This window comes from Grammomys surdaster, unplaced genomic scaffold (genome assembly GCF_004785775.1).
Source record: "Grammomys surdaster isolate TR1022 unplaced genomic scaffold, NIH_TR_1.0 126313, whole genome shotgun sequence".
Taxonomy (NCBI): domain Eukaryota; kingdom Metazoa; phylum Chordata; class Mammalia; order Rodentia; family Muridae; genus Grammomys; species Grammomys surdaster.
In genome coordinates, this window is record NW_021621113.1 from 4,793,054 (window position 1) to 4,818,765 (window position 25,712).

General features: G+C 47.6%; 1 protein-coding gene across 3 annotated transcripts; it reads left to right on the top strand.

Moving 5' to 3' along the window:
• The first annotated feature begins 146 nt into the window (after positions 1–146).
• Mecr (mitochondrial trans-2-enoyl-CoA reductase) lies at positions 147–25,139 on the top strand. 3 transcript variants are annotated; one of them, XM_028759719.1, is made up of 10 exons: positions 147–348; positions 10,874–10,971; positions 11,743–11,874; positions 14,582–14,725; positions 17,347–17,449; positions 18,394–18,496; positions 19,553–19,626; positions 22,416–22,476; positions 22,622–22,694; positions 24,815–25,139. In XM_028759719.1, exons 1-10 carry the CDS (start codon positions 173–175, stop codon positions 24,970–24,972), a joined length of 1,122 nt encoding a protein of 373 aa, XP_028615552.1. In that variant the 5' UTR covers positions 147–172; the 3' UTR covers positions 24,973–25,139. The 3 variants fall into 3 exon arrangements, with proteins under 3 accessions (XP_028615552.1, XP_028615555.1, XP_028615554.1); XM_028759722.1 differs by having other exon boundaries at positions 192–298; XM_028759721.1 differs by lacking the exon at positions 147–348 and adding an exon at positions 4,839–4,913.
• The last annotated feature ends 573 nt before the right edge of the window (positions 25,140–25,712 follow it).

Sequence of the window (25,712 nt, forward strand, 5' to 3'; positions counted from 1 at the left end):
GGTCTCTGAATAACCTACGCCATCCCATCCTCAACCCCCACATCAGGGCCAGACTGCAAGCCGCCTCTTTTAAAGGGAGGGGCGTGGCCACGAGTGGGGCGGGGCGCAGGCTTGCGGTCGCGGACGAATGACGTAGGCCGGAGCGCCGGGTTCTGTCAAGGCTAGAAGCAGCATGATGGTCAGCCGGCGACTGACAGGGGCGCGAGCCCCGGCACCTCTGCTTACGAGTCTTCTAGAGGCTTGGTGCCGCCACGGCCGGACCACCTCCTCCTACTCCGCTTTCTCTGAGCCGTCACGGGTGAGGGCGCTGGTCTATGGCAACCACGGGGATCCAGCCAAGGTCATCCAGTAAGAGTCGGCGCCGACACCGGGGAGGGAACTAGGGGTCCAGGAGGGTTTTAAGGCGGGCGGCGGACTGCGAGGAGAAGATAGGGTCCGAGGAAGCCGACTCTGCTGTTCTACAGATGCCGAAACCCAGGGCGTGCTTGCTAACCTGACACCGGTGCTTTCCGCTGGCGAGGCACAGGGGCAAGCGTGAAGGCCAGAGTTTACTGACCCATGTTGGTTTGAGGATTGTGGCAGTCACTCCTGTGTCTAAATGGATGCTTTCGACTATTGTCACGGCAACATTCTGGGGGTAGTTATTGGATGTTTTACCCCCATTTTGCAGATGAGAAAAACTGAGTCATAAGAAAGTTAAAATTAACATTTGCCCAAAGTCACCCAGCCAGTAAGAATTGGAATTTGAACATCTATATGGTCGGACAGCCTACCTAGATTCTACTCCTGTTTTTAAATAGGTAATAGGTTATTGTTTGCCTTTCACCGAGGTCGAGGGACTTGTCTAAAGTGATACGGCTAATTAGTGTTTGGAATAGATGCTGGCCCTTTCTCATGTCGATTTCCTTCCACCAAGCCATGGATGCATCTTGGCCTAGTTATAAAGAGTTGTTTAAACTCAGCTTGACGACATGTGCCTTTAATCCCAGCACTAGAGAGGCAGAGGCCGGCAGATCTCTGTGAGTTCAAGGCCAGTCTAGTCTACATAGTCAGTTCCAGGAAAGCCAGGGCTATATAGAGAGACCCTGTCTCAAAACAAACAAGCAAAAAGGAGTTGTTTCATAATCCCAGCATGCTGAGGTAAAAGGGTTCTGAATTTGAGACCAATATGGGTTACATAATGAGCCTTTGTCTCAAAATACACACACAGTAAAATGCATAAAAATTTAAAGAAAAAAACCTCAAATACAATTTAACACTCGATAAGGCAGGAAGATTGTGATTGTAAGGCCAGCTTGAACTACATATTGAGACCCTGCCTCAAAAACAAATTTGTCCAAAGAGAGGACAATTTGGGTTTACTGATATGCATCTTTTTCTTTTTCTCTTCCTTCTTAAGGTCTCCCTGTATAGTCCTGGCTAGCCTGGAACTTGTCGAGTAGGCTTGGCTGATCTGGAGTTTGTAGTGATCCTTCTACCACCCACAAACCCTAGCACTAGGACCAAACGTGCCTGCTTCTAATGGGGGGGGGACTCCTTTGGTTGTGTGTTTGTTTGATTGAGACAGGGTCTTACTTTGTAACCCTGGGTAGCCTGCCTCTGCCTCCTAAATGCTAGGACTAAAGGCATGCAACTCCAAACCTACCCACTGTTGGTATCAGGACTGACTCTGAACCTAGTGACATCACATCTAGGGGACCCCCCACATCTGTTGCCAAGGCAACTGCCACACATTCCCAGAATCCACTTGGCTCAATTCCCACCTTTGCCTACAAGAGACTATGTCACTATCCATATAAATAAGCAGAGCCCCCCGACTCATATATTCATTCTCATTCTCTCTCTCTCTCTCTCTCTCTCTCTCTCTCTCTCTCTCTCTCTCTCCTTCCTCTTCTTGCTGTCACCTTTGTCCTTGTCTCCTGAATAAACCTCCCGTGGAACTGTCTGGTCTGGTGTGGTCTGACATGAACTGTGCCCATCGAACAACACTCCCCCATCCCCTTTCTTAACCAGAGGCTGGGCTCTAACGCCCAAGTGCTGGGATTACAAGTGTGTTCCCGCTCCCCTTCCTTTCTCTCACTTCAGACAAGGTGTCCCTGTGTTGCCCAGGTAGGCCGGGAACTTGTGGCCCTTCTTGCCTCAGCTTAAGGAATTTGAATTACTGGTTGATATTCTTTTAAATTGCTCTAGAGGTGGGTGTGGCCAAATGGTCCATGTTCACACCTCTCTGCCTGTCAAAGCACCTAGCCAGTATATAAACCACTACAATAATTCTGTTTGCTGTGAATCAAGGAGTTATAAAGGCACCACAACGGAAGCTGTGGGGGATTTTGGTGGAGTGACATTAGCTCATTTTTAGCCCTGTATGCTGTGTTTATGAGGTGGCCCAGAGAACAAAGTGATCTTGTCAGAACCTCAGCTAACCCAAGTTAGGGCAAAGAGCTGACTTCAAGTTCCCTGATTCCCAGATTGGTGCTTTCGCCTTAGCCCTATTCCAGGCAACCTTAACAGCCCTTTGACTGGTAAGGTATATGTAGATTAATTAGTTGGTCGTTCACATGCAGAAATTGTGAATTAAGATCCAACAGAATTTTAGAAGAGGATATTATAGACATAGAGGCTCAGAGGTTGACTAACTTGTCTAAGATCAAACATATTTGATTCTCTCCTGCCATTTAGGGAACAGGTGCTAGCTCAGGCTCTCGGGTCTGTGCATCAGTACCTCTGCTGAACTGACCCACTAGCCCTAAGTTGTATTTTGCTCATAGGCAATCAATCATGTCAGGATAGACACTTCCCTGAAGATTTTGCTGCAGTGAACTGATAAGTCCTTATAAGCAAGCTTCCACTTTCAGAAATGGACTCGAAGTGAGAGCAGCGTGGTGGTGCTCCCAAAGGCTCGTCATTTGTGTCTCTCATCAGCCTGCTACAAAACACCTGCTCCTGTCAAGTTAGCTGAACCCAAAGCTCATGAAGAAGTGCACCTTTTACTGAGTTCTCCCAAGGTGATGAGGAAGGCCTGGGTGGTGAAACAGCTGTGTGCAATGGCCTCCAGATTGTTTTCCTGTTGGAGAGCCAGGGAAGCTGGAACAGGCCAGTCTGTCTGCAGATGCCCCCAGGAAAAAGACAGCAGCTTTGTCTTCTGTGTAGACCCTTAGTCCTTTCCCCAAGTTCAGAGCATTCTTTTCAGCCTCAATTCACAGTGCAATCTGTTACCTTTGCTACATTTGGAAACTATTTCTGGCCTCCACCTCTGACGTGCTCAGTAGGTCTGGGTTGGCCTAGAGTGGCCATTTATTTAAGCTTTTCAGGCCTCCAGGTGACTGATGCCTAGCCATTGTTGAAAAGCAATGCCTGCAGATAGATGGCCAGGAAGTAGGGATTGTCCCTGGTCTGGCCTGACCTTCCCTTCTGACTCAGATTCAGACAACTTTGTATTTGAGCTGAGGCCAGTGACCGAGATTCCCTTTGTAGTCCTGTGAGAGATTTACAGTACCCACCACCACCAAAGAATCAAATTTTTTTTTCCCATCCTAATGACTGGGCATCTCTGGGTAAGGTCATGAAATTATCTGAAATCCAAACAATAGTTCCCAGACAGGTATGTTTTGTACTGTGGACCAGTGCTCTGGGAGGTGGGGGGGAGAGAATAGAGGAAAGTTTGAAATCAGGCTGCAGAATCTTACAGTATTCTGGAAATTCCAGAGGTGGCCATAGCTATTGTTCTCTGTGTAGACTTCTAGATTCTGTACCACAGAGGTCTGGAAACCCAGATGTCCTTTTCTTTTCTCCTCCCTACATCCTCCTGCCCCTCCCATCCTACAGTGCTGCTCTCTTTAGTGCTAGTATGGAAATAACTCTTGTTTGTTGTGTACCCAAGTTCTCTACATAGGCTATGTGATTCAGATGGAGCTGTGGTTGGAGCTCGGGAGTGTCCTTGCCTAGTGTGCACAGGGCCCTGAGTTCAGTCTTAGGCATCACAAGTCAACATCATCCAGTTTGGTTCACTCTTGAGTTTAACTCAGAAAGGAAACTGAGCCTCGGGAGATTGAAAGACCCTTGCCCAAAGGACAGCTAGAATGCTCCTTCTTAAAGTACTTCATGAGTGTTGGAGGAGTCCCTAGTACAGAAAAAAGGCTGGAAGAAGCAGTTACAGTCATCTTAAAGGGGAGAGATGGAGTTTAAAATTAGGATTGTGATAGAAGAGAAAGTAAAACTACAGGTCATTCAGTGGCCCTGAGTTTTCTGTCCTGCCCTGGGACAAGGGAGATACCAGCCTCTGCCTTCTTCCTGGTTCCTGCATCCAGCTGGTGTGGTTGTTCATTCTGTAATGTGAGCACTTGACATGGATGCAGCATCAAGAGTCTGAAGCTTGTCTTCACTGCATAATGAGTTTGAAGCTAGCCTGGGCAGTCTCAAAACACCAAAACAACCCTGCTCCCTCACCCTGACTTCTTACCTGCCATCTGCAAGATGAACCCACAGTGGGAAACCTTTGGGTACAATACAACACATGCATGAGACAGCTTAGGTAATGGTTAGCCTCCATTTTGGAGGTGGTAGTCAATGAGTAGTGCCATTGCTTCCAGGTAGGGACATGCACCAAAACTGTGCATCCTAGCATGAATCACAGAGGAAGCAACTAGGTACCTCAGTGACCTGAAGACCTACCTCTGGACTCCACCTCTTACCCACAGTGCCCTGGCCACAAACCTCTAACACAGGGACATTTATGGTCTGTATTATAATGGACTGCTCTCAGCATAGCACTGCACATGTGGAAACAGAGAAACAACTCTTCATTTTTCAAGCCATCCTTTGACAGTTCTATGAAAGTCAAGCACCACTGGACTACCTGCTCCAATTTCTTGGGATGCTGAAGCAGGAGACTTGCTTGAGACCAGGAATTAAAGGTTAGGCTGGGCAACATACTGAGATCCTCAAAAAAGGGGGGCTAAGGGGCAGAAGAAATTGTGTTTGATGGACTACAAGATGAGTCCCAAGTAGAAGGTGGGCAGATCACCTTGAGGCAGGAAAGCCAGAAGAGGCCCAGCAAGCCTGGTGAGTGAAAAGAGCTCTGGTCCCTAAGAGTCCAGGACTCCTTTATCTCTCCACCAGCTAAGGCCACTCATAATCCCTGCTATGGGTCACAAGTTAGGAGCTGAGGAACCATCTTCCTCCCATTTTCGACTTGTGTTCTACTTGTTAATTAGTAAAGTCTCAGCATCCTAAGCATGTCACTGAATCACAGAAAGTAGCCTGCTAATCATGAGGACTACATACAGACTTGAGGAAAGCCTCAGGAGGTGTCAGTCACCTTTGCCCAGTGCTGTACGAGGGCACACATTCTTGCCTCATGTGCTGAGCAGATAGGGAAGTCTGTTGTCAGTAATGTGCTCTCTCAGTCAGGTCTGACTAAAATTATTTTCAGTGTTGGAGTGAAAGATGAAAGATAAAAACAAATGGTTGCTGATTAAACATGGGAGGCAGGAAAGAGCTCTCAGCAGAGCTGGCGGTGTCTACCTTACCCGGCAGATAGAACTGAGCCAGTCCCTAGGGGACTGGGCTTTCTTTCCCCTCTCAAAAGGCTCTTTCTTCTGCCTGCTTTTGTTTCTCTTGTACTTCATATGGCATCACAGGTGTACAACCTAAGCCTCAAAGGAGCCATTGTGACCTTATCAAGCCTGAGATCTGTCAATTGAGACAGTGGCAGCCCCCAAAGTTGCCTGGCGCCATCATCAGACTCACAGGGGAAAGATGGAACAGTGCTGGGAGGTGACTTGCAGTATAGCCAGGTTGTGTTTGGGTGCCTCAGTGGAGCCCTGCAACACAGCAGTCGTCGTTCCCTTTGGTGAACTTAAAAAAAAAAAAAAAGTGAACAAGGATTGCTATCGTTGCACCAAAGGGAGGGCCAGCTCCTGGAATTCAGACCCAGCCCTGTATTCCTGTATTCCTTCTTGTCTCAGCAGCGGTATCCTTGACGACGCTGTTAGAGCTGTCTGCAGGAACAGTGTCTGTGGTATTGATGGCATTCCATGAGGGCAGGCTGGGGCTGGTCTTCCTGATGAGATGCAGCTGGACCAACACAGCTCCCCCCAGGCGGGAAGCAAGTATCCGGCCTGCCTCCCATCAACACCCATTGGTGTACACAGCTTCCACTTCCCAGACTCTAATTTCTGCTCTGCCTATCTCTACCCATCTTTCTGCTCTCCTCTGTGAATCTCTGCCAGGCTTTCCAGGAGCTAAATGAGACCAGGGATAGTTTGTAGTCCAATGTCCTACCTACTCTTGAGATGTAAGCAGGTCTGTGAAAATCATGTTCCAGTCAGGGGAGCTGGACCAAGCCTCCTGGGTTCCTCTACTGCAGGACTTCTCAGAGCCTCCATGATGTCAGTGTGCTGACTCTTAGGAAGGGGAATGGCAGGCAGTGTTTCTCAGATGTACTGAATCCTAGGGAAAGCTGATGTCTCCTAGGAGAATCCCCAAGTCTGGTTTAAGAGCAAGGCTTGCTACTTTTTTTTAAGCCAACTAACTTAGTTTCTCTGAGCCTCAGCTTTCTCCCTTTTTAAAATTAGCATGATGTGATGCCCGAAGCATCTGCACTGGGAAGACTAAGAAACCCGTAGATACAGATTGACAAGCTTGGAAAGACTCAGTTAGCTGTCCTTTTGTTGTCCAGCCTGGTGGCCAGAGTTAAGTTTTAACACACAGTGGGCTGGCAGCTCTTTATGTCTAGCCAGAGTATCATCTGCTGCCCATCCCCCAAGTCACCCCCATCAGTCTTCAAATACAGCACATTTGTGCCCACTGCCAGTCCTTCCATCCTTCCTCTCCGTTTGCTCAGCCAGGAACCCAAACTAACTCTGGGAGTCATCACTCTTACGACACATTCTCTCACTGAAGTTGAGTTGGATCTAGATACTTGTTAATCACCAAGGAGAAACTAAGCACCTCCCAACTCGGCCCAGCTTAAGCACCGCACACATACACACACACACACACACACAAACACACATCAGATGATAACTAAAAAGGGTTCTGGATTCCAAGTCTGAAAAATCCAGACCCAACCTCCTTTTCATAGTTCCCAGGAAGCTCTGAAAACTGAGAGTTTGGAAGGAAAACAGATTGCCACTGTCTGTTCATCTGGTGTGAATATTCATGCCTCTTAATGCAGGAGTACCTGACCACAGGGCTGCCCAGCCCTCTGGGGTATAGATAACTCTGGAGGACGTCAGATCCCAAGAACTCCAGAAAAGAGATCTTGAACCTGTGCCTTGATCAATTAAGAAACACACCTGGAGCCAGGCGGTGGCGGTGCATACCTTTAAGCCCAGAATTTAGGAGGCAGAAGCAGGTGGATCTCTGCAAGTTCCAGGCCAGCCAGGAATATACATAGAAAAACACTGTCTAGAAAAACAAACAAAACAAAAAATACCTATGGAAAGACTCCATAAACTACAACACACTCAACTCCTATGCGATGATCTTAAGTGGTATAATCACCCCTACGGCCTAGCAGAAGAGATAAGAAAGTGACCATTTCCAGTGGACAGCGCCAGGAAGAGTGTCAGAAGTAAAATTTGAGGTGGGTCTTGAAGGCTGAATTGCATTTTTCATTTCACAGAGAAACTGTGGGAATGAAATCCTTGCTAAGGGAGGAACGTGTAGAAAAATGTCCAGGAAAAGAGAAAAGCTGTATCTAAGCAGCTTGAGCTCCTGGGCTTTGTCAGCTTACAAGAAAAGTCTGATCATCTGTCAAGATGCAGAAGCAATGGGGCTAACTCCAAGAGGCAGCTAGTCTGCAAACCTGCTTGCTCTGGTCTGGACTTTACTTTGGGATACAGACTTAATACATAGACTCTCAGAGAAGTATCACTGATGGCCTTCCAGGAAGGTCCACTGGGGAGGCCCTGCAATACCAGTCATCCTCCTCTCTCCCCTCAGCCAGTGCAGCAAGGCTCAATCTCCAGGCCAGGTCAGGCTAGGGCTCATTTCCAGGCTTGGTTTGGAACGCTTACCAGGTGGCTTCTTTTAACATCTGAAGACCAGGTTCAGATCAGATCAACCACCTACCACTGTTAGCAGCCTGAGCGAGTTATTTACCTCTTCTGTGCTTTTGTTCTTCAGCTATAAAAGCAGAACAATAGTCTGTACGCTATTGAAGTAAGGAGGAAGCTGGCCTGCCTATAAAGCACTTGGCAGGAAGCCTGGCTGGTGAACACTCAGTAAGCAGCAGTTATTATTATAGGAAGGACCCCCTCCCTCCTCCAGCTGTACACACACACACACACTCTCTCTCTCTCTTCCTTAGCACTATGTTTGTTTTGTTGTTTGTTTGTTTTTTGGGTTTGTTTTTTTTTTTTTTTTTTGCGAAGCCTTTTCATCTATACTTGTCCCTGGTTTCTCACTCATTTCTGTGGAGAGGTTTTTTTTAAGCTGATTCTTAATCACAGTGAGACCTGGCATTTCTTTTTGAGTCCAGGGTTCCTACCTTATGTTCTCTATATTCTCTGAGGTTCTTGTAGGCTGTTAGGATTTCAAAAATGTTAGGATCTCTAGATGTTGGTGCACAGCTGATGTACTGATGTAAATCAGTGTCAGCTTGGACTCACCAGTGTACACTTCAGAATCTCCAGGAACTGTACTCCCTCGTAGACATGGACTTTTAACACATCCCTCACAGAAGCATTATGTGCAAAGCTCTCAGCACAGAGCCTGGTGGAGGGAAGACCTCGGTAGAATATACCTCTATTGTTACTATTAGTGTAAAACATTACTTGAAAAAAAATCACACTTTTAGCCTAAGATCATGCCTTGGGTCTAATTAAAAAGGCGAGATTCTGGAGGAGGTGGGTGAATTACCTCAATTTAGTGTGAGGATACTGTAGGAGGTGGGTGAATTACCTCAATTTAGTGTGAGGATACTGTGGCACCATGCTAGGAGCCTCTGGCTGGCAATTATATATGATTCTGCTAAGTAAATGTAAGGAAAAGTATTACTCTGTAGATACATTTGGGCAGAGAAGCATTGCAGACTTGAAGCCTTAAGTTTCAGGAAAGGAAGGAATTTGCAGTCATTGAAGTCACAGGGACTCGCTGAGTGATCAGAGCTGTCCAGTCAGCAGGTGTTCTGCCTTGTTACATGTCACTTTGACACAGGCTGTAGTCAGCTGAGAGGTGATAGCCCCAATTGAGAAGTTGCCTCCATAAGCTCAAACTATAAGCAGGTAAGCCTTTAGGGCCTTTCATTAGTTAGTGATTGATAGGTGGCCCAGCCCATTATAGGTGGTGCTACCAGGGAAAGTGGTCCCTGTGCGCTATAAGAAAGCAAGCTGAGCAAGTCAGTAAGCAACCCTCCATGGCCTCTGCAAAGATGACGGCTCTGTGGCTAAAAGTGCAGACTTCTCTCACAAAGGACCCAGGTTGGTTTCCAGTACCCATATCAGGCAGCACATAACTTCCTGTAACTCCAACGCCAGGGGATCTAACACCTCTGGCCTTTACAGACACCTGTACTGAAATACACAGATTAACACACACATAGCTTTAAAAGTAAAACAACAGAGAACATTTATCTTGAGCACTGGCTGCTCTTGCAAAGGATCCACATGATGGCTCACAAGACTATAACTCTAGTTTGAGAGGAACCAGCCCCCTCTCCTGGCTCCACACACATAAGTAAAATACTCATACACATTAAACATTTTAGAATAAAAAGCACTTCAGTTTTTTTGAGACAAGGTCCCAGTACTGAGCCCAGGCTAGCCCCAAACTCACCATTCTCTCATATCAGCCTCCCATGTACAGGAATAGGGGTATACCATTAGACCCATCCCAACAAAATAAAAGTTTGTTTTTTTTTTTTAATAACAAAAGTTCCCTCAAAGTTCCCTGGCAGGTCTTTTACAAGTGTGGGGTCTCCATGTATGTGCTGACACATGTGTATGGGTGAGCTAGCCCATGCAGGCATGTATAGAGGCTAGTAGCTGACATTGGGAAATTTTCCTCAGTTGTTTCTTCATCTTTGAGACAAGGCTTCTTGGCGCTTATATTTTCACTAAACTGACTTACTGTGGGTCTGCCTTTCTCTGCTTTACCTCCAGTGCTGGAGTTACAGGGACTGGCCTAACTACCTGTTACACGAGCACTGAGGACCGGAAATCTGGTCCTTGTGCTTCACAGAGAACCCTGAGCAATGCTAAAAGGGATGAAGTGCAGACCTTCATCACAAGCAGACTAGCTCAGAGGAGAAACGTGCTCAGTGTCCAGCCTCCCTGCAGCAGAGCTTGACATCAAGGTCTCTACCCGCACATGCTTTCTAACACACCAAGACCCCAGACCAGAAGAGCCATCTCCCTAGGGTGTGAGTCACAGTCAGCAGAGACACTTCACAGATACAGAGGTTCTCTTTCTGTTGCCTCACCTCTACAGTAAGGGAAATATCACCTTTGCCTATGTGTGTTGGGGCCGACAAAACAACACATGGATAGAGGACAGGCCTGACCCTGAGTTTCCCAGGTATGCTTGTTTGGAAGAACCACTTGAGGTACCCTCACCTGGTGATGCTGGTTCATGCATCAGCATCAGTTGTATTAATAGTGAGTGTACTGCATGATTCTGAGGACCTAAGACCAGGCCAGTAGAGGCTCACTAATGCTTCTGTCCTCAACACGAAGAGGATACCAAGACTGATCCACTGCAGTTGGTGTGAGCCCGCACTCTGTGCTGGTCCTCAAAGCACCTCTCTTCCATCAGAACCAGATTCCTAGACACACATGACAATTGAGGCATGTTGCTGACCTACTTTGGGGAGACAGTTTGAGCAGAAGACACTTAGTCTTAGCTACTGACAATGTCTTTCTGTGCTTAGACTGAAGAATCTGGAGCTCACTGCTGTGGAAGGATCTGACGTCCACGTGAGGATGCTGGCAGCCCCTATCAATCCATCTGACATAAATATGATCCAAGGTAACCTTGGTCTCTGGAGCTTATGGTAATTGGCTCAGCAGCTGCCGCCTTTTCGGTCCTCCTCAGGTAGAGTATGAAATGCTCAGATTAGCAGTGGCTGTCCTCTAGAGAAGGAGTATGCACAGTTTCGGCTCCTCTCTGGCCAACCTCTAAACATGAGGCTCTGTGGGTTGGTAGAATTGTAGTGGTGGTAGGCCCACCCTTCTGAAGAGCCTGTGACATGCTAGACTCCTTTCTTACTTGACCTTGTCCTTGTGGTAATCCTGTGCCCAAAGAGTTTAAACTCCTGCATAGCCAAGGAACCAGAAGGCCAGAGCTTGGTTAAGTGGACAGCTTGTGAGAGCAGGTCCCTGATGAGCTCAAATGTGACTGACCACAAAGTCTATGCCCTCCTGTCTCAGCCAAACCTGGCAGCATGACTGTATTACTTTCTGTTACCATGATAAAACACCATAAGCAAAACAACTTATAGAAGAAAGTTTTGTTTCAACATATGGTACCACAGAGTCTGTAATGGCTCAACACAGGCACAGTGGCATACACAGTGAGCTGACGGCTCATGTCTTGAACCCATAGAGCAAGCACTAGAGATGGCACAGTGCTTTGAAGAATGAACTCTACCCTCATCAACACACTTGCTCAGCAAGACCACAGCCCCTAGACCTCCCCAGAAAGTGTCACCAGCTCGGGATCAAGTGTTCAAATACATGAGTCTGAGGATGATACCTTTATCCAAACCACACATTTACACTCTGCCTTCTTCTCTCCCAGGAAACTATGGCCTCCTTCCTAAGCTGCCTGCTGTTGGCGGGAACGAAGGCGTTGGACAAGTGATAGCAGTGGGCAGTAGTGTGTCTGGATTGAAGCCAGGAGATTGGGTGATCCCAGCAAATGCTGGTTTGGGTAAGTGTCCCCAGGTGTGGGCCGAGGCCATTTATTCTTCCAGATCATACTCTGCAGATGCACACCCACTGGCTCAGCGCAGCTAAGCAGTGCAGGATTCACTGTTGAGTTAAGAGGCTACCTCTAGCATGTGGAGTTGAGTCCTGTCTGTTGTGCTCTGGAGGGACATACCTATGTGTACATCTCCTTGGCTCTCTGATTCGAGCCTCAAGTATCTGATTCCTTACATCCTTGAGTCTTTGCTGTAAGGTTTGATGCAGATTCTGTACACAAGAAAGGTTGGCCACATCCTCCAGAAGGCTCAAATAAATCTGACTAAGGTGTCAGGAAGGGAGTACCTCAAAAAAAAAAAAAAGGGGGGGAGTACTCCAAGACCATAGGAAACAGAAGTAATTGTGGCTGCTCTGACAGAGATATTTGTGAGGAAACTCCAAGTAAGATTGTGGAAGAGTCATTAGAACAGGTCTGTGGTGGAAGAAGCTGTTAGGCAGAGACAGCCAAAAGGCATTTCCTGTGGAAGAAGTAAAATGAGCAAACATCAGGTTAAATTTGGCAAATGGAAAATCCAGTGTGCGGCCTCAGCCAAGCATCTGCCTACGGGAGAGGTTACATAATGAGAAAGAAGGTTCCAGAGGTGGAGTGGGGCCACATGGGGTATGGCCCTGAAGAGCCAAGCTGAGGATAGCATTTTGTGTATATATGGAAAGGAGTCGTTAGAGTGTTCTGCTTCTCAGTTCTTCTGTTTTCAAGGCACGTCCATTATGCAGATTGATCTTCACAGGAGCCACAAGAGGGTAGTGTTCCCAAGATGAGTGAGGTGGCCTACGGTTAGGGACACTTCCCCAGAGAATGAAGTGGGGACCACAGGAAAGGAGGAGAGAACTTTAATAAAGCAGAAGTAGGAAGGTAGCAGGAACGGCACACAGCAAAAGCAGAGGACTGGCGCCTCTTAGCTTTGCCTGTTGACTTTATTAAGGTGTGTGTGAAGACTGTTTTCTACCCAGGATAAAATGAGCCTGGGACACAAGAGCAGCTTCATTTTCTCAGGCAAGCTCAAGAAATAATTAACCCACATTTTGTTTCTGTTGGCTTTTCTCCCCACCCCCACCCCCGAGACAGGGTAGACTAGGCTGGCCTCAAATTGAATCCACCTGCCTCTAGCTCCCAAGTGATGAGATTAAAAGTGTATGTCCCACCATACCCTGCCTTTTAAAATATTTTTTTTTAAGTTTTAGTTAATATAAGTATTTTGCCAGCACATACATTTGTGTAATGCCAGCTGACTGTCTGCCTTGCCGCTGGGATGCTGGAGCATGCTACCCAAGGAAAGCAGAGTGTAATCCATGACAGGGCTGCCAGCCTGTGTCCTTCTGGGACAGATGTTGTGGTTCTCAATCTCCTGTGTACCCAGACACCGCTAGTGACCTCAAGAGGTCAAGGGTCTGCCCTTCCCCTACTCACCAGGCAGGAAAGGAGTGGCTAAGCCTCTTTAAAACAAAGGCCTCCCCTCCTCCCCATGGCAACCCCTGATGAGGGAGACAGTCCTTGCTTGTCCAAACTGGTTTATTGTTTATTGTGAGTGCATACACCTTAATCAGAGTGAACCAGGGATTAAATACCTTTTGCAGGAGTGGATGCCCAGGAAGGGAAGATCATTGGCTAAACACTTGGGCCTATCTAGACATCTCATTAGCGTGTAGGGTTTTATGCTCTAGGACATGAGAACAGCTTCTATACTCTAGGTTTTATGCTCAGTGGGGTGTCCTGGTTACGTGTTTCAGGACAGGTAGACCCTGGCCAGGAGCTGGTTCCAACGCCTGCTGTTCTCAGGTATGAGATTTCCTGGGGGTTTTGAACCTGCTTCAACCTTACCAGTTCTTCTGTCCATACCACAAGCATGCAGTGCCCTTGGAGGCCCAAAGAGAATATCCGATCCCCTGGAACTGGAGTTATATCAAGTTGCGAGCCATCATGTGTGCTGAGAAGTGAATTCAGATCACCTTGAACAACAGCCAGTGCTCTTAACCATGGAGCCATCTTTCCAACCCATTTCCTTTAGTGTTTGACTTCAGGGTGGTAAAGGCTCTTCTGTTTGAGATAGCAAATAGCTGTCTAAATTGACTTTCTCCTCTACCATTTAGCCTTTCTCCTACTTTTGACCATGAAGGGACACTTTACTACACTTACTGTCATTAGCTTACTCTCCAGTTTCGGGGCCAGCTGGAGACCCCACTCCGCTTTGTTTGTTCGTGGTTACAAAGTAATGGCATGCAGGCCAGGATTGCCTAGGGAAACTTTTCTGTTTGAGTCCTGAGTCTACTTTCCCCGATTCCCTAACCCTGGCCCAGTAGGATGGCAGACAGTACCCACCCAGTCCAGCCTGTGAGGATCTGAACCTTGGGAAGCAAAATTTACTCAGACTCAAACACAAAGGGAGAGAGTACCCAGTGGAGTCTTGTCTCCTGTGTTTCCCACTATACTCTGTCAGGACTCTATGGGCTATGACTCTCAAAGCCTAATTTAAAGTTGCTTTATTATTTTACACCACCGTGCATGTAACTGTCCATGAGAACTTGAACACCATGAGCTTTACTCTTTCTTCCAAGGCTTACTCCCAAGTCTGCTACCCTCAATCCCCTTGCACCAAGGAGAGGGGCCTCGGTGTGCAGGGGCTCCTCTCTTACTACCCTGCCTCATCCTGACTCAGGAACCTGGCGGACGGAGGCAGTGTTCAGTGAGGAAGCGCTGATTGGAGTCCCTAAGGACATCCCTCTCCAGAGTGCTGCCACCCTAGGTGTCAACCCCTGCACAGCCTACAGGATGTTGCTGGACTTTGAACAGCTACAGCCAGGTAGGAACCTGCAAGGTGGGGGAGCAATGCAGGGTCTTCCCACTGGGGTGCACTAAAATCCTGGCTCAAAAGACTTGGAAACTCCCTGCACACATGGTGGAGAGAGGGTCCCTGGGGCCGTGACAGACTCTAACCTGAGTAGGTCTTACTGCGCTTAAGTAAAAAGATGTTCAATGGGTTCCTAGAAAACATTCAGAGGAGACACTATAAGAAGTGCTGGTTCATTCCCCAGAGCTGGGGCCGGGAATGCTGTCATTCAGCAAAAATGTGTTGAGCTGTGCTAAGCTTTCGGGACACAAAGCGAGGGGAGACAGACATAGCCACTGTTTTCAGTAAAATGCTGAACTCGGTAGTAAGAGTCCTGCTCAGCACTTCCACTCGCACGAGTGCCTTTGCAGGCATCCTCCCTGTAAGGGTCACATCTTCAGAGTGATGCACAAAGGACTCCTGTTAGGGATTAAGAACCCAAGCCTCACACCAATAAGGTCTGACCCAGGCTTCACCTCCCCCACTCACCTAATGCTCACCCATATGGAGAACAGGGGTGCCAGAGACTACAGTATGTAGGGATCCCCTCATATTCTTCATATGATACACTGAAGAATTAATCCCAGAAGACTGAAGTCTGGCCAGTTTGTTTTTGTTGCTTCTGGGGACTTTGTCTTGTTTACTGTTCTGGGATAGAATCAGGGCCTGGGACGTGCTAAGCAGTCAGTCTACCACTCACCTCTGGCCCAGCCCAGCCTTCCCACTGTGTGAGGATCTCTCTATGCACTCGTATCTGAGCCACACAGGACTGGGGAAATCACCTACTGCTCTTCTCTCATGCCACTGAAGAAACTGAGGCAAGAGCTGCTGGACTATGATAAAATTAGACAGCCGCTGATCAAGACCTTCCGCCATGATGGGAGTCCTAGGTACCTTTGGTAGAGAAAGCCAGGTATGATGAGAGACCTCTGCTGGAGTCCTGGCACAGCCAGCACTGGGCACCTCATCTCAAGTCCTGGTCCTGAGGTCACTCCTGATTAGAGCAACACTGTGCTTAATAGAGCCAGGCCTTCTGATGCTACCCTCTGTGAGTATCAGCAGCCCACCTCTCCATGAGGCCAGACAAATTCATGACCTGATCCAAAGCAAGAATAAATGTCACATTGTTCACTAGAACATATGCATAGATGAACAGATAATGAAAACAACTTTGGCAGCCCAATACCCGTCTTCACTGTCTTTGTTACTATCTTGCATTCCTGTACTCCTCAGCTCTAACTGAAACAGATCAATGCTGCTGTCCACCTACAGTTAGTTAAGAGTGCACTGGTGAGTGAGAGGTTGGAGCCAAGGCAAGTGAGCATTCTTGACCTAGGAGTCTGTCACTAGCTATAGCCCATTCTGCACTGACTCCTGCTGCCTTTCAAAACAGACACTGTTTCCCAGTCAACAGAGCATCTTCCTGCTCATTTGGCTTCAATCAGAGATGCTCTGATAAGTGCTCGAAGGCCTCCTGTTTTTTAAAACTGAAGTTTTAAGACGACATAATGTGGCCTGTCTGGTTTAGTTAGTCATTGGTAAAGCAGAATGTACACCCGGCTCCACTGTGTGCCACAGCCCACACTTCCCTCGGGTACCACACTGCCTCTCCCACTGTAGGGGATATAGCTCAGTGGTAGAGTACTTGCCTGGCAAGCTCAAGTCCCTAGGTTCCATCCCTAGCACCACAAAGCAAAAGCAAACATCCTGTAGGGCCCTGGAGCTTCCCATTTCTCTCACATGGCTCTCATCCATTACAAATAATACACAAGCCGGGCGGTGGTGGCGCACGCCTTTAATCCCAGCACTTGGGAGGCAGAGGCAGGTGGATCTCTGAGTTTGAGAGTTCGAGGCCAGCCTGGTCTACAGAGTGAGTTCCAGGACAGCCAGGGCTACACAGAGAAACCCTGTCTCAAAAAAACCAAAAAAAAAAAACCAAATAATACACAAGGGAGAAAGGGATGGCCCCCCCTCAGGACTGAAGGGTATTGATAAACATGGCCCTATGTACAGCTTCGTGTAGAACACGGTTACAGCCTGAGCACTGACGAGATACCAGAGTCCTCTGAGAGCAAACAAGAAGGAACCTTGGAGGGTTTCATGAAGGAAGCTACAGTTGAGCTGAACTTAAAAAGGAAGAGAACCAGAAAACCATTTCAAACCAGAGACTCAGCCTCAGAATGGGTCAGTGAGATGACTCGGCATGCAAAGGTGCTTGCCTCTGAGACTGAACGTATGTGGTAGAAAGAGAGAATGCACTCATAGATAGATAGAAGGGTAGATAGATAGACAGACAGACAGACAGACACACACACACACACACACACATACACACATACATACACACACAGATAGGTGGGTGGGTGGATAGGTGGATGGAAGAGAGGACATAAAAATTGGGAAGATGATCAAAGCAGTGTCTGAAACATGGACAGAGTGGCCAAATCCTGTGAAGCATTATAGATGTGATAGATAACCAAGTGATAGTTCACAGTCTAAGAAAGCGCCACTGCTAGGTCCTGCATCTACCCTGGGATCCCAGGCTGGAAGCCCTCTACCCAAGTTTGTAGGACTTAACATGATCTCTTCCATAGGGGACTCTGTCATCCAGAATGCGTCCAACAGTGGAGTGGGGCAAGCAGTCATTCAGATCGCCTCAGCCCTTCGCCTAAAGACCATCAATGTGGTCCGAGACAGGTACTGGAAGGCCTCATGTCCTTGTGCACACCTACATCTCCACCAGATGGCGCGCATGTGTAAGCACGAGTGGCTGGCTGCTGACTTACAAACATTTCGCAGGGCAAAAGATGTCCTTGTGAAAGTCTGACACAGAGAGATAATGAAAGAGGCAGAGACGGTCCTTACTGAACAGTCAGTTTACTGAACAGTCAGGAGTGTTGGAGACTTGACTTAGGGGTAACCACAGTTCCACTTGGGAAAGCCTTGGTTTGTACTGTTGTATGAACTCGCTAGCCCTGTCCGCTGGCATGTGTACACTAAGCACAGCTGTGAAGGAGATGGCGCAGGCTTGTGGTCTCTCTTTTACAGATGAGGAAGCTCAAGTTTCCAAGAGAGGAAGCAGCTTGCTCAGGAAGACACGGCAAGTCAGTAACAGACTTACCTTCTTTCCATTGTCCCCTCCAGTCCCTTTAAACCTCAGTGTGCTCCAGTGTGGCCGAGTCACTTGAGTCTGTTCTTATGAGAGTTGATACTGCCTCTGCAGTTGTTATGAAAAAGTGATTGTGTGCCTGGGCCAAAGAGTCAGGGCCACTCTGCACCAGAGTGTGTTTGCATGATACCCTCTGGTACCCTGGAGAGCAAGAGGAAAGAAAGTGGTGTCTGAACAGAACAAGGAAGTAGGATGGCTCTTCCCTGGACACAGATGGCTCTAGGGTGTGTGCACTCACAGGTTGTCAGACTATCTCCCAGCCTGGCTCTGTCCAGAGAGGAAATGAGGCAAGATCTGGTAGAGCATGATTAAATGATGTGGACAGCTCCTGCTTGAGGTCTGGCTTAACCTCTCTCTATCCTTGTTCTCAAAACAGAGATGTGTTCTCAGGGCTGTGGCAAAGGGCTTCTGGGAGCTTGAGGGAGGGAAGTTAGCCAGTGTGACCAAAGCCCTGATTATGTTTGGTTTCCAGACCCGACATCAAGAAGCTAATTGACAGACTGAAGGATCTAGGCGCTGATTATGTCCTCACAGAGGAGGAGCTAAGGATGCCCGAGACAAAAGCCATCTTCAAGGTACCTAGCTTGGGTCTGGAGAGGTGTGTAAGCTGTTGTTCTTGCAGTCCCAGTACCCATATGATGACTCACAACCATCCGTATCTCCTGTTCTAAGGGATCTGACACTCTCTTCTGATCTCCACAGGTAACAGGCACACATGTGGTACAGAATTAAACATGTAGGCAAAACATTCATATTCACATGCACAAAATAAAGTCTTCAGATTTTTAAAAATAAAAGCCAAGGCACCCAGCTAAGAAGACTTCCTCCTCCATCCCATGCTATCTCCCTGTAATTACAAAATCTGGGTTCCCTGCTCTGCTCTGCAAACCATCTTCTGTTCTGGAAAGAATAAAGCCCATCCAACCTTAGCCTAAGGACAGCATACTCAGACATGGAAGGAGGCAGAAGGAGACAGACTTTAGGAAAGCCAAGGTTTTAAACATCTGTGGTGTGCTCCATCAACCCACATGGCAGGTGTGAGTCAGAGCTGGATAAGGGTCTGAGGAAACTAAGGCATGGAGAGAGAAGGAAGGAGAGAAGCTCCTAAGCCTCTGCCTCACATTTACTTGACATCCCTTTGTAGAAAAGCTCTACAAAGTATCTGACATAGATGCTGCATAGATGAGGAGACACCAGCCTCAGAACCACATCATCACAAAGTGGTGAGGCTGGTCCTCATCGCTCTGAACTCAAAGCCCGTACCTCTTCAGAACATCCACCCCAGCAGACCCAGTCTGAGGCCTTTTGCACTAAAGCATATGGAAGAACCACATACCCATTGTTGAGCACGTTTGCCCTGGATAGCATTGCTGAAGTAGAAGTCAGCCCATCGTGTGTAAACTCTGTTCCTTGACACTGAGCAGAGATGCTCCTTGTCTGTGCTTCCCAAAGTCCTGGGATGAACAAGAGGATGAAGCTGCTAAAGCCCTTCCCAGACAGATAACAAACAAGCCCAAAAGTCATGCACACGCCATTTCCTTCTCTTCTAACTCAGCTCTTGGGCCTCACAGTGCTGCTCATAGCAGCTTCAAACCGCACGTATGCCCTCACTGTAGCTTCCTTACTTTCAGGACCTGCCGCTGCCCCGACTGGCTCTCAACTGTGTTGGTGGGAAGAGTTCCACAGAGCTGCTCCGGCACCTAGCGTAAGTCCTTCAGCCTGCAGGTCTCCATCAGGAGGGCTGTCTAGTGACAAGTTTGAGTGTAGGCCAGGGTAGCAGGATGCTGACGCTCTCTGGCCTGCGCTGTCCAACCTCTTTTATGTGATGAGAAGCCTAGTCAGCCCTTTCTCCTCCCAGGATCCCAGGAGTCATCACCTCCTGGCTTCTTAAAAAGTCACTCAGTCTGAACTAAGTGGCTTTGAAATTGTTTTACTGTCTTTTAAAACTAGAATTGATATGGAAGAAACATTACACTTGTTACAAGATAAAAGTTCTAAGGTGGGTCTGGAGAGATGGCTCAGAGGTTAAGAGCACTGACTGCTCTTCCAGAGGTCCTGAGTTCAATTCCCAGCAACCACATGGTGGCTCACAACCATCTGTAATGGGATCCAATGCACTCTTCTGGTGTGTCTGAAGACAGCTACAGTGTACTCAAATATATTAAATAAATAAATAAATCTTTAAAAAAAAAAAAAGTGCCGAGGGACCAGGAGACGGGCATTCTGTCAACCCTCACCCACTGTAGAGAAGCTCCACTCACTGTGTGCTGTTCTCTGATCAGAGAACACCTAAGAAATACTTCCCAGCTAGAACGTGGCCCCTCCACAGTGACTCACCCAACACCACGAGCTACGAGCTTATGGTTAAAGAGGTGGCTAAGCTGCTGAGGTAGCACATAGACTGGGACAGCTACACAGCTATGTGGAGAGTCAGCCTTTGCAGTGGCTGTCATGCCATCTATAGCCATAGACAGGGCTTGCTATTCCGAATTGCTGTTTTGCTTTCCTTTTGGTTCTGGGGATTGAGCCCAGGGCCTCGGGCATGCTAAAGCACATGTCCCATCACTGAGCTATGTCCCCATTCCCCATTTTCATTTGATACTTTAAAAAATGAAGCCCAGAGAGTGCAATCATTTCATTCAAGGAGCAGTTGACAAAACAGCAAGGGTTGACCCCAAGATTTGGTAACTACGAAACACCCCAGTCAGACAGCGAGCAGCCTGTGAGGCTACCTGCATCCTCCATGCAGTTGTCAAAGGAAGAAGCGGTCACAGTGTGGGCACTGACATTAGAAGGACTGGGTTCAAACCCCAGCTCTGCTACCTTCTAGCTGTAGACCTGGGAAGAGTTAGGCAAAACATGAAGACCAAGCCTTAAGTCTCCTCAGCTCTGAAGTGAGTGCAAGAGATATGGTTCTGCCTCTGCTGCAGAGTGTAAGGACAGTGAGGTGATGCAGACGTGATAAGCTTCAGCTGTGTCCTACAGACCAGACAGCAGTCTCCCCTGATGATACTCTGATAACTCATGGAGACAGTACAGGTAGAGCTTAGAGCTGTGTCTGGGATAAGGAGCAGTTCCATTAGGAACTTATTTCTTGAGTGAGAACCATCTGAGGGGAATTTAAGGCCAAATTAAGCCATTCTTGTGAGGCACCCCTGTGATCTTAGTGCTCGGAGGCTACGGAGAAGGATTAGCATGAGTTCAAGGCCAGCCTGAGATAGATACCAAGTCTGAGGCAGCCATAGGATACACAGATACAGTCAAATACACACATACATGGAGACAGGCACAGAGAGATAACATCCGGAGCCTGGGAACACAGCTGAGAGCATGTGTTTAACATGCTCTAAGAACGTGAGGACTAGGTTCCTCCCCAGCACTGTGATTCATAGGTAGGTAGTAATACAGCAGTTGACTCCATAAGTCCTTTCCAGTTTTCCTCAGTTTCTCCAAAAATGTGCCTCAGGTCATCCTTTGTCAACAAACTCCTAAAAGAGTCAAGGAGCAGGGACAGCAGCAAAGGTTAAGTCTAGCTCATGATGTCCTCACCAATTCATTGTAAGAAATTACAATAGAGCTAGGCAGGTTAGTACCTGCCTGAAGTCTCAGCTAAGCAGGAGGGTTACACCTTAAGATACCAGTCTATGCTACATGACAAAGACCCTGCCTCAAAAACAGAAAATTGCATTTGTGCCATGCCTGCTCGGCTGTTGAGAGGGTGTCAAACTGCAAGTTCCAACCAACAGAGCCCCTTCTGGAAAGGACGCTCATCACTGACCACCTCACTCCTTAGCTGAAGAGCTATTTGTGGTGCTGATCTTTAGAGTGAGCATTTACAGAGAAGAGACAAGGCTTGAACCATTTTCATTACATTGCTCAAGATCACACTTGTGTAGCAAGCAGAGCCCAGACTGAACCTGGCCTGGAGCTCTTCTGTCCAGAAAATTCAGCAGCCCTACATAGCCACAGCCTACCTGGGTGGGGTGAAGAAGTGGTTTCCCAGCCTTGGATTATCATCTTGATTATCTAGAGCATGAGAATGTGTGTGTCTGTTATTTGGTTTCCAGTCAGGGTATCTCTATATAACTGAAGCTGGCCTTGAACTTAATCCTCCTCCCTCCCAACTTCTGGGACTGTTGGCTTGTACTCCATGCCTATATATGTTTGCTTGCTTGCTTACATTAAGACAGTCTCACTGAACCCTGGCAGGCCTGGAACTTGCTGTGTGGAAGGCTTGCCTACAAGCAGATTAATCTGCCTCTCAAGGTTGGGATTAAAAGCATCTGCCACCATGCCCAGGATGTGTGATATTCAGTCCCTGCCTCTAATTCTTTAAGTCAGAGGTTAAAATTGGGAATATATATATATTTTTTTATGTCTCTCCAGTGATTTAGAGAGCCAGTATTGGTTCCTGTAAATGCCTTAGCACCTTCCTTAGGCCATGGTAGGTTCTGTCTTTGCCTGCACCAACTCTTCATTCTCTGGACTCTACAGGCCTGGAGGAACCATGGTGACCTATGGGGGAATGGCCAAGCAGCCTGTAACAGCCTCTGTGGTAAGCTGGGGATACCTGCAGACCAAGGCTTAGCTTCCTCTTTCCTTGCACTGACTGCAGTTGTCTAAATTCGAGGGATCTATACGTGAAGCAATGCTTTAAGTTCTAGTACTCAGAGCCTCTGTGAATCTTTCTGTGTCTACAGAGTCTGCTCATTTTTAAGGACCTCAAACTTCGGGGCTTTTGGTTGTCCCAGTGGAAGAAGAACCACAGTCCAGGTGAGTGGCTGATGACCTTATTACCAAGAGGCATAGTGTAGAGCCTAGTATGGCTGCAGTGACCAGCTACTCTAAAACCTGCAAAGTGAACAGGTCCTCAACCTCAACAGGACTAAGGACCTTACCGTAGTTTACATAGTCACCTCAGCAGATCACTTCTAGATGGAGCCAGCCGGTCCCTGGCACAGAGTCTAGTGAGATGGACCAGCCCTTGTTCTGAGGAGCTGACTGGGTGCAATGGTATACACTTGTAATCCCAGCCCTCAAGAGGCTTAGGTGGGAGGGTTATGAGTTCAGGGTCATCCTTAGTTTATAACTAGATGCTGTTACAAAAAAGAAAGAAACAGAAAATAAAATGAAAACCCAAACAGTTCACATGGTGCTTTCAGCATCAGCAGATAGATCAAGGTGGGCCTGGCCTAGCTGGGAACTATGGTTAGTCACTGAATCTCTGCCTTGGTTTAAGCATCATTAGTTTTAACACTTTTGAGCCATTTGACAGAGGAGAAAACTGAGGTTCAGAGCCACTAAGTCAATTACTCAACACTATCCCATCTCTGGACTGGAACTGCTCTAGTAAGCATAGGCCTTTGACTACTGCGGCCCAGCTCCCCAGATGAGGAGCCAAGGCTGAGACTGAAGACTGACGTGGACTCGGCTGAAGGGAAGTGGTGGCATGCACCAGTGTTCTCATTGAGGACTCAGGGGAAAGGCTAGGGGTAACTTGGTTAAATGCTTGCTAAGCAAGCTTAGAACTTGAGTTCAGACCGCCAGTATCCACAAAAAAGCCTGTAACACAGGACTACAAGGAGAGAGGAGAGGGGAAAAGGTAGAGTAACCCAGCCTATAGCCAAATCAAAAAGCACCGGGTTCAGTGAGAGACTGTCTCAAAAAATAAAGGGGTCCTGAGAATGTTGGTGCACACCTTTAATCCCAGCACTTAAGAGGCAGAGGCAGGCAGAGCTCCATGATCTACACAGAGTTCCAGGCCACTCAGCAATACATCGTAAGATCTTGTCTATAAATAAGAAATGTGTCTGAGGGAACACACCTCAATCAATATGTGGTCTCACCTACACACATATACACTTAGAAGTACATATGCTACACCTAAAGTAAACATTTAAAGAGAGCAAAACCCACCACCACACAAGGCAGGTTCTGACACCTGGAGGATCAAGTCTGGTCTTGGACTGAGAGAGCAGGTTCTGACTGGATTACAAAAGGCCTAACAAGTTCATACTCCTGCCTTGAAGGTAACTGGGGAGCCAGCATGGCAGTGTTTTTTTGTTTTATGGTGTGTGTGTGTGTGTGTGTGTGTGTGTGTGTGTGTGTGTGTGTGTTTTAAGACAGGGTCTCACTATGTAGCTCTGGCTGTCCTAGAATTCACTGTGTAGACCAGGCTAACTTAGAACTCAGAGATCCACCTGCATCTACCTCCCAAGAGCTAGGAGTAAAGGCATGCACCAGTATACCTGCCAGCATAGTGTTTTAATCAGGAAGTAAAATTAAATTTGAAGGTTGAGTTTATTTGTATGAAAAACACTTCTCTGGGCTGGAGAGATGGCTCAGCAGTTAAGAGCACTGGCTGCCCTTCCAGAGGTCCAGAGTTCAATTCCCAGCCACCACCACATGGTGGCTCACAACCATCTGTAATGGGATCTGATGCCCTCTTCTGGTGTATCTGAAGACAGATATATAAAATAAATAAATAAATCTTTAAAAAAAAGAAAAATACTTCACAGCCTAGGCCTTCACCTCAATTCCTACATTATATATGGCCCTCAGCAAGAGGCAGACCCCGAAGGAAACGTGGTTGCCTGTTAAGGAGTCTCGTGGAAGCCCAGGGCTGTCAAAGAGAGCTTTTCCTCATCTGCTGTTGCCCTCAAGCAATGTGCCAGGTAGCCTGCCTTCCTGGCCTCCTCTAGCTTCCTTAGTTTAGTAATGCTGTCCTAGCCACCATTTAGGGCCAGCTCCTCACCAGTCCTGTCTTGTGGATAAGCCACTATAACCATCACTGAGCCCATCTCCAGTTCCTAGGATTACTCTTCATGATTGTGTCTCATGCCATCTCACTAAGCCTCACCTGTTGTTCCTTGTCTGACTTGTACCTCCTGCAGAGGAGTTCAAGGAGCTGATTCTCACTCTCTGCAACCTCATCCGCCAAGGCCAGCTCACAGCCCCTTCCTGCTCTGAGGTTCCACTGCAGGACTACCAGCAGGCTTTGGAAGCCTCCATGAAGCCTTTTGTGTCTTCGAAGCAGATTCTTACCATGTGATTACTCCAGAGGACCAGGAGGAAAGCAGGAGAGGCAGACCAGCAAGACTGTCTCTCCATAAGGACCCCAGGCTTCCCAGACTGCCTCATCCTCACTTCCTCTTCCTGCCAGGAGGGTGGAAGGCCAGCCCTAGGGTCCCTAATAAACTCTGAACTTCTGGAGTAGAGGATGAAGAGTACAGTCATGCCTGTGGGGGAATGGTGTGCACCTGCCCTGCCTTCCACCTGTTGTCCATAGTCGCTGCCTCACCACCCTGAAAGCAGAGGCTAGGAGACTGCTGCCAAGTGCAGAAATCACTCTCTGCCCTCAGCAGCCTGAGCCCTAGGGTCTGGCAGAAAGGAAAAGGTTGTTAACCTCTCCTGGAGTGTGTGGCTCTGTCCAGGGCAAGGGAATCTGCTGCCTAGAAAGTGAGTGGCAGGCTGATATCATTAAAGCTTAAGAGACACAGGATAGCAGGTGTCTAGGCCACCTTCTGGGAACTTCAGTTGTAACTAAGAGAATAAACATCATACCTGTGGTTCTCAGCCAGGGGCATTTATTTATAACCCCAGAGGGACATTTTTTGCTATCACAGCTTGGGAAAGGAGTTATTTGTCTCAACTGGGCAGAGATCAATACTGTTAAATACTTTACAGCCAGTTATAACACACACATGCAATTCCAGCAATTGGGAGGCTTAAGTCAGGTGGATTGCCAAAAGTTGGAAGCCAGCTTGGGCTATACACCAAGCCTGTGTCTCA

Bases quoted from the DNA above. Each gene is read 5' to 3' on its own strand.
- Mecr (XM_028759719.1), top strand. From the start codon at position 173: ATGATGGTCAGCCGGCGACTGACAGGGGCGCGAGCCCCGGCACCTCTG. The intron at 19,627-22,415 runs GTAAGTCCTTCA...TGGACTCTACAG, and splicing joins GAGCTGCTCCGGCACCTAGC to GCCTGGAGGAACCATGGTGA. The intron at 22,695-24,814 runs GTGAGTGGCTGA...TACCTCCTGCAG, and splicing joins GAAGAAGAACCACAGTCCAG to AGGAGTTCAAGGAGCTGATT.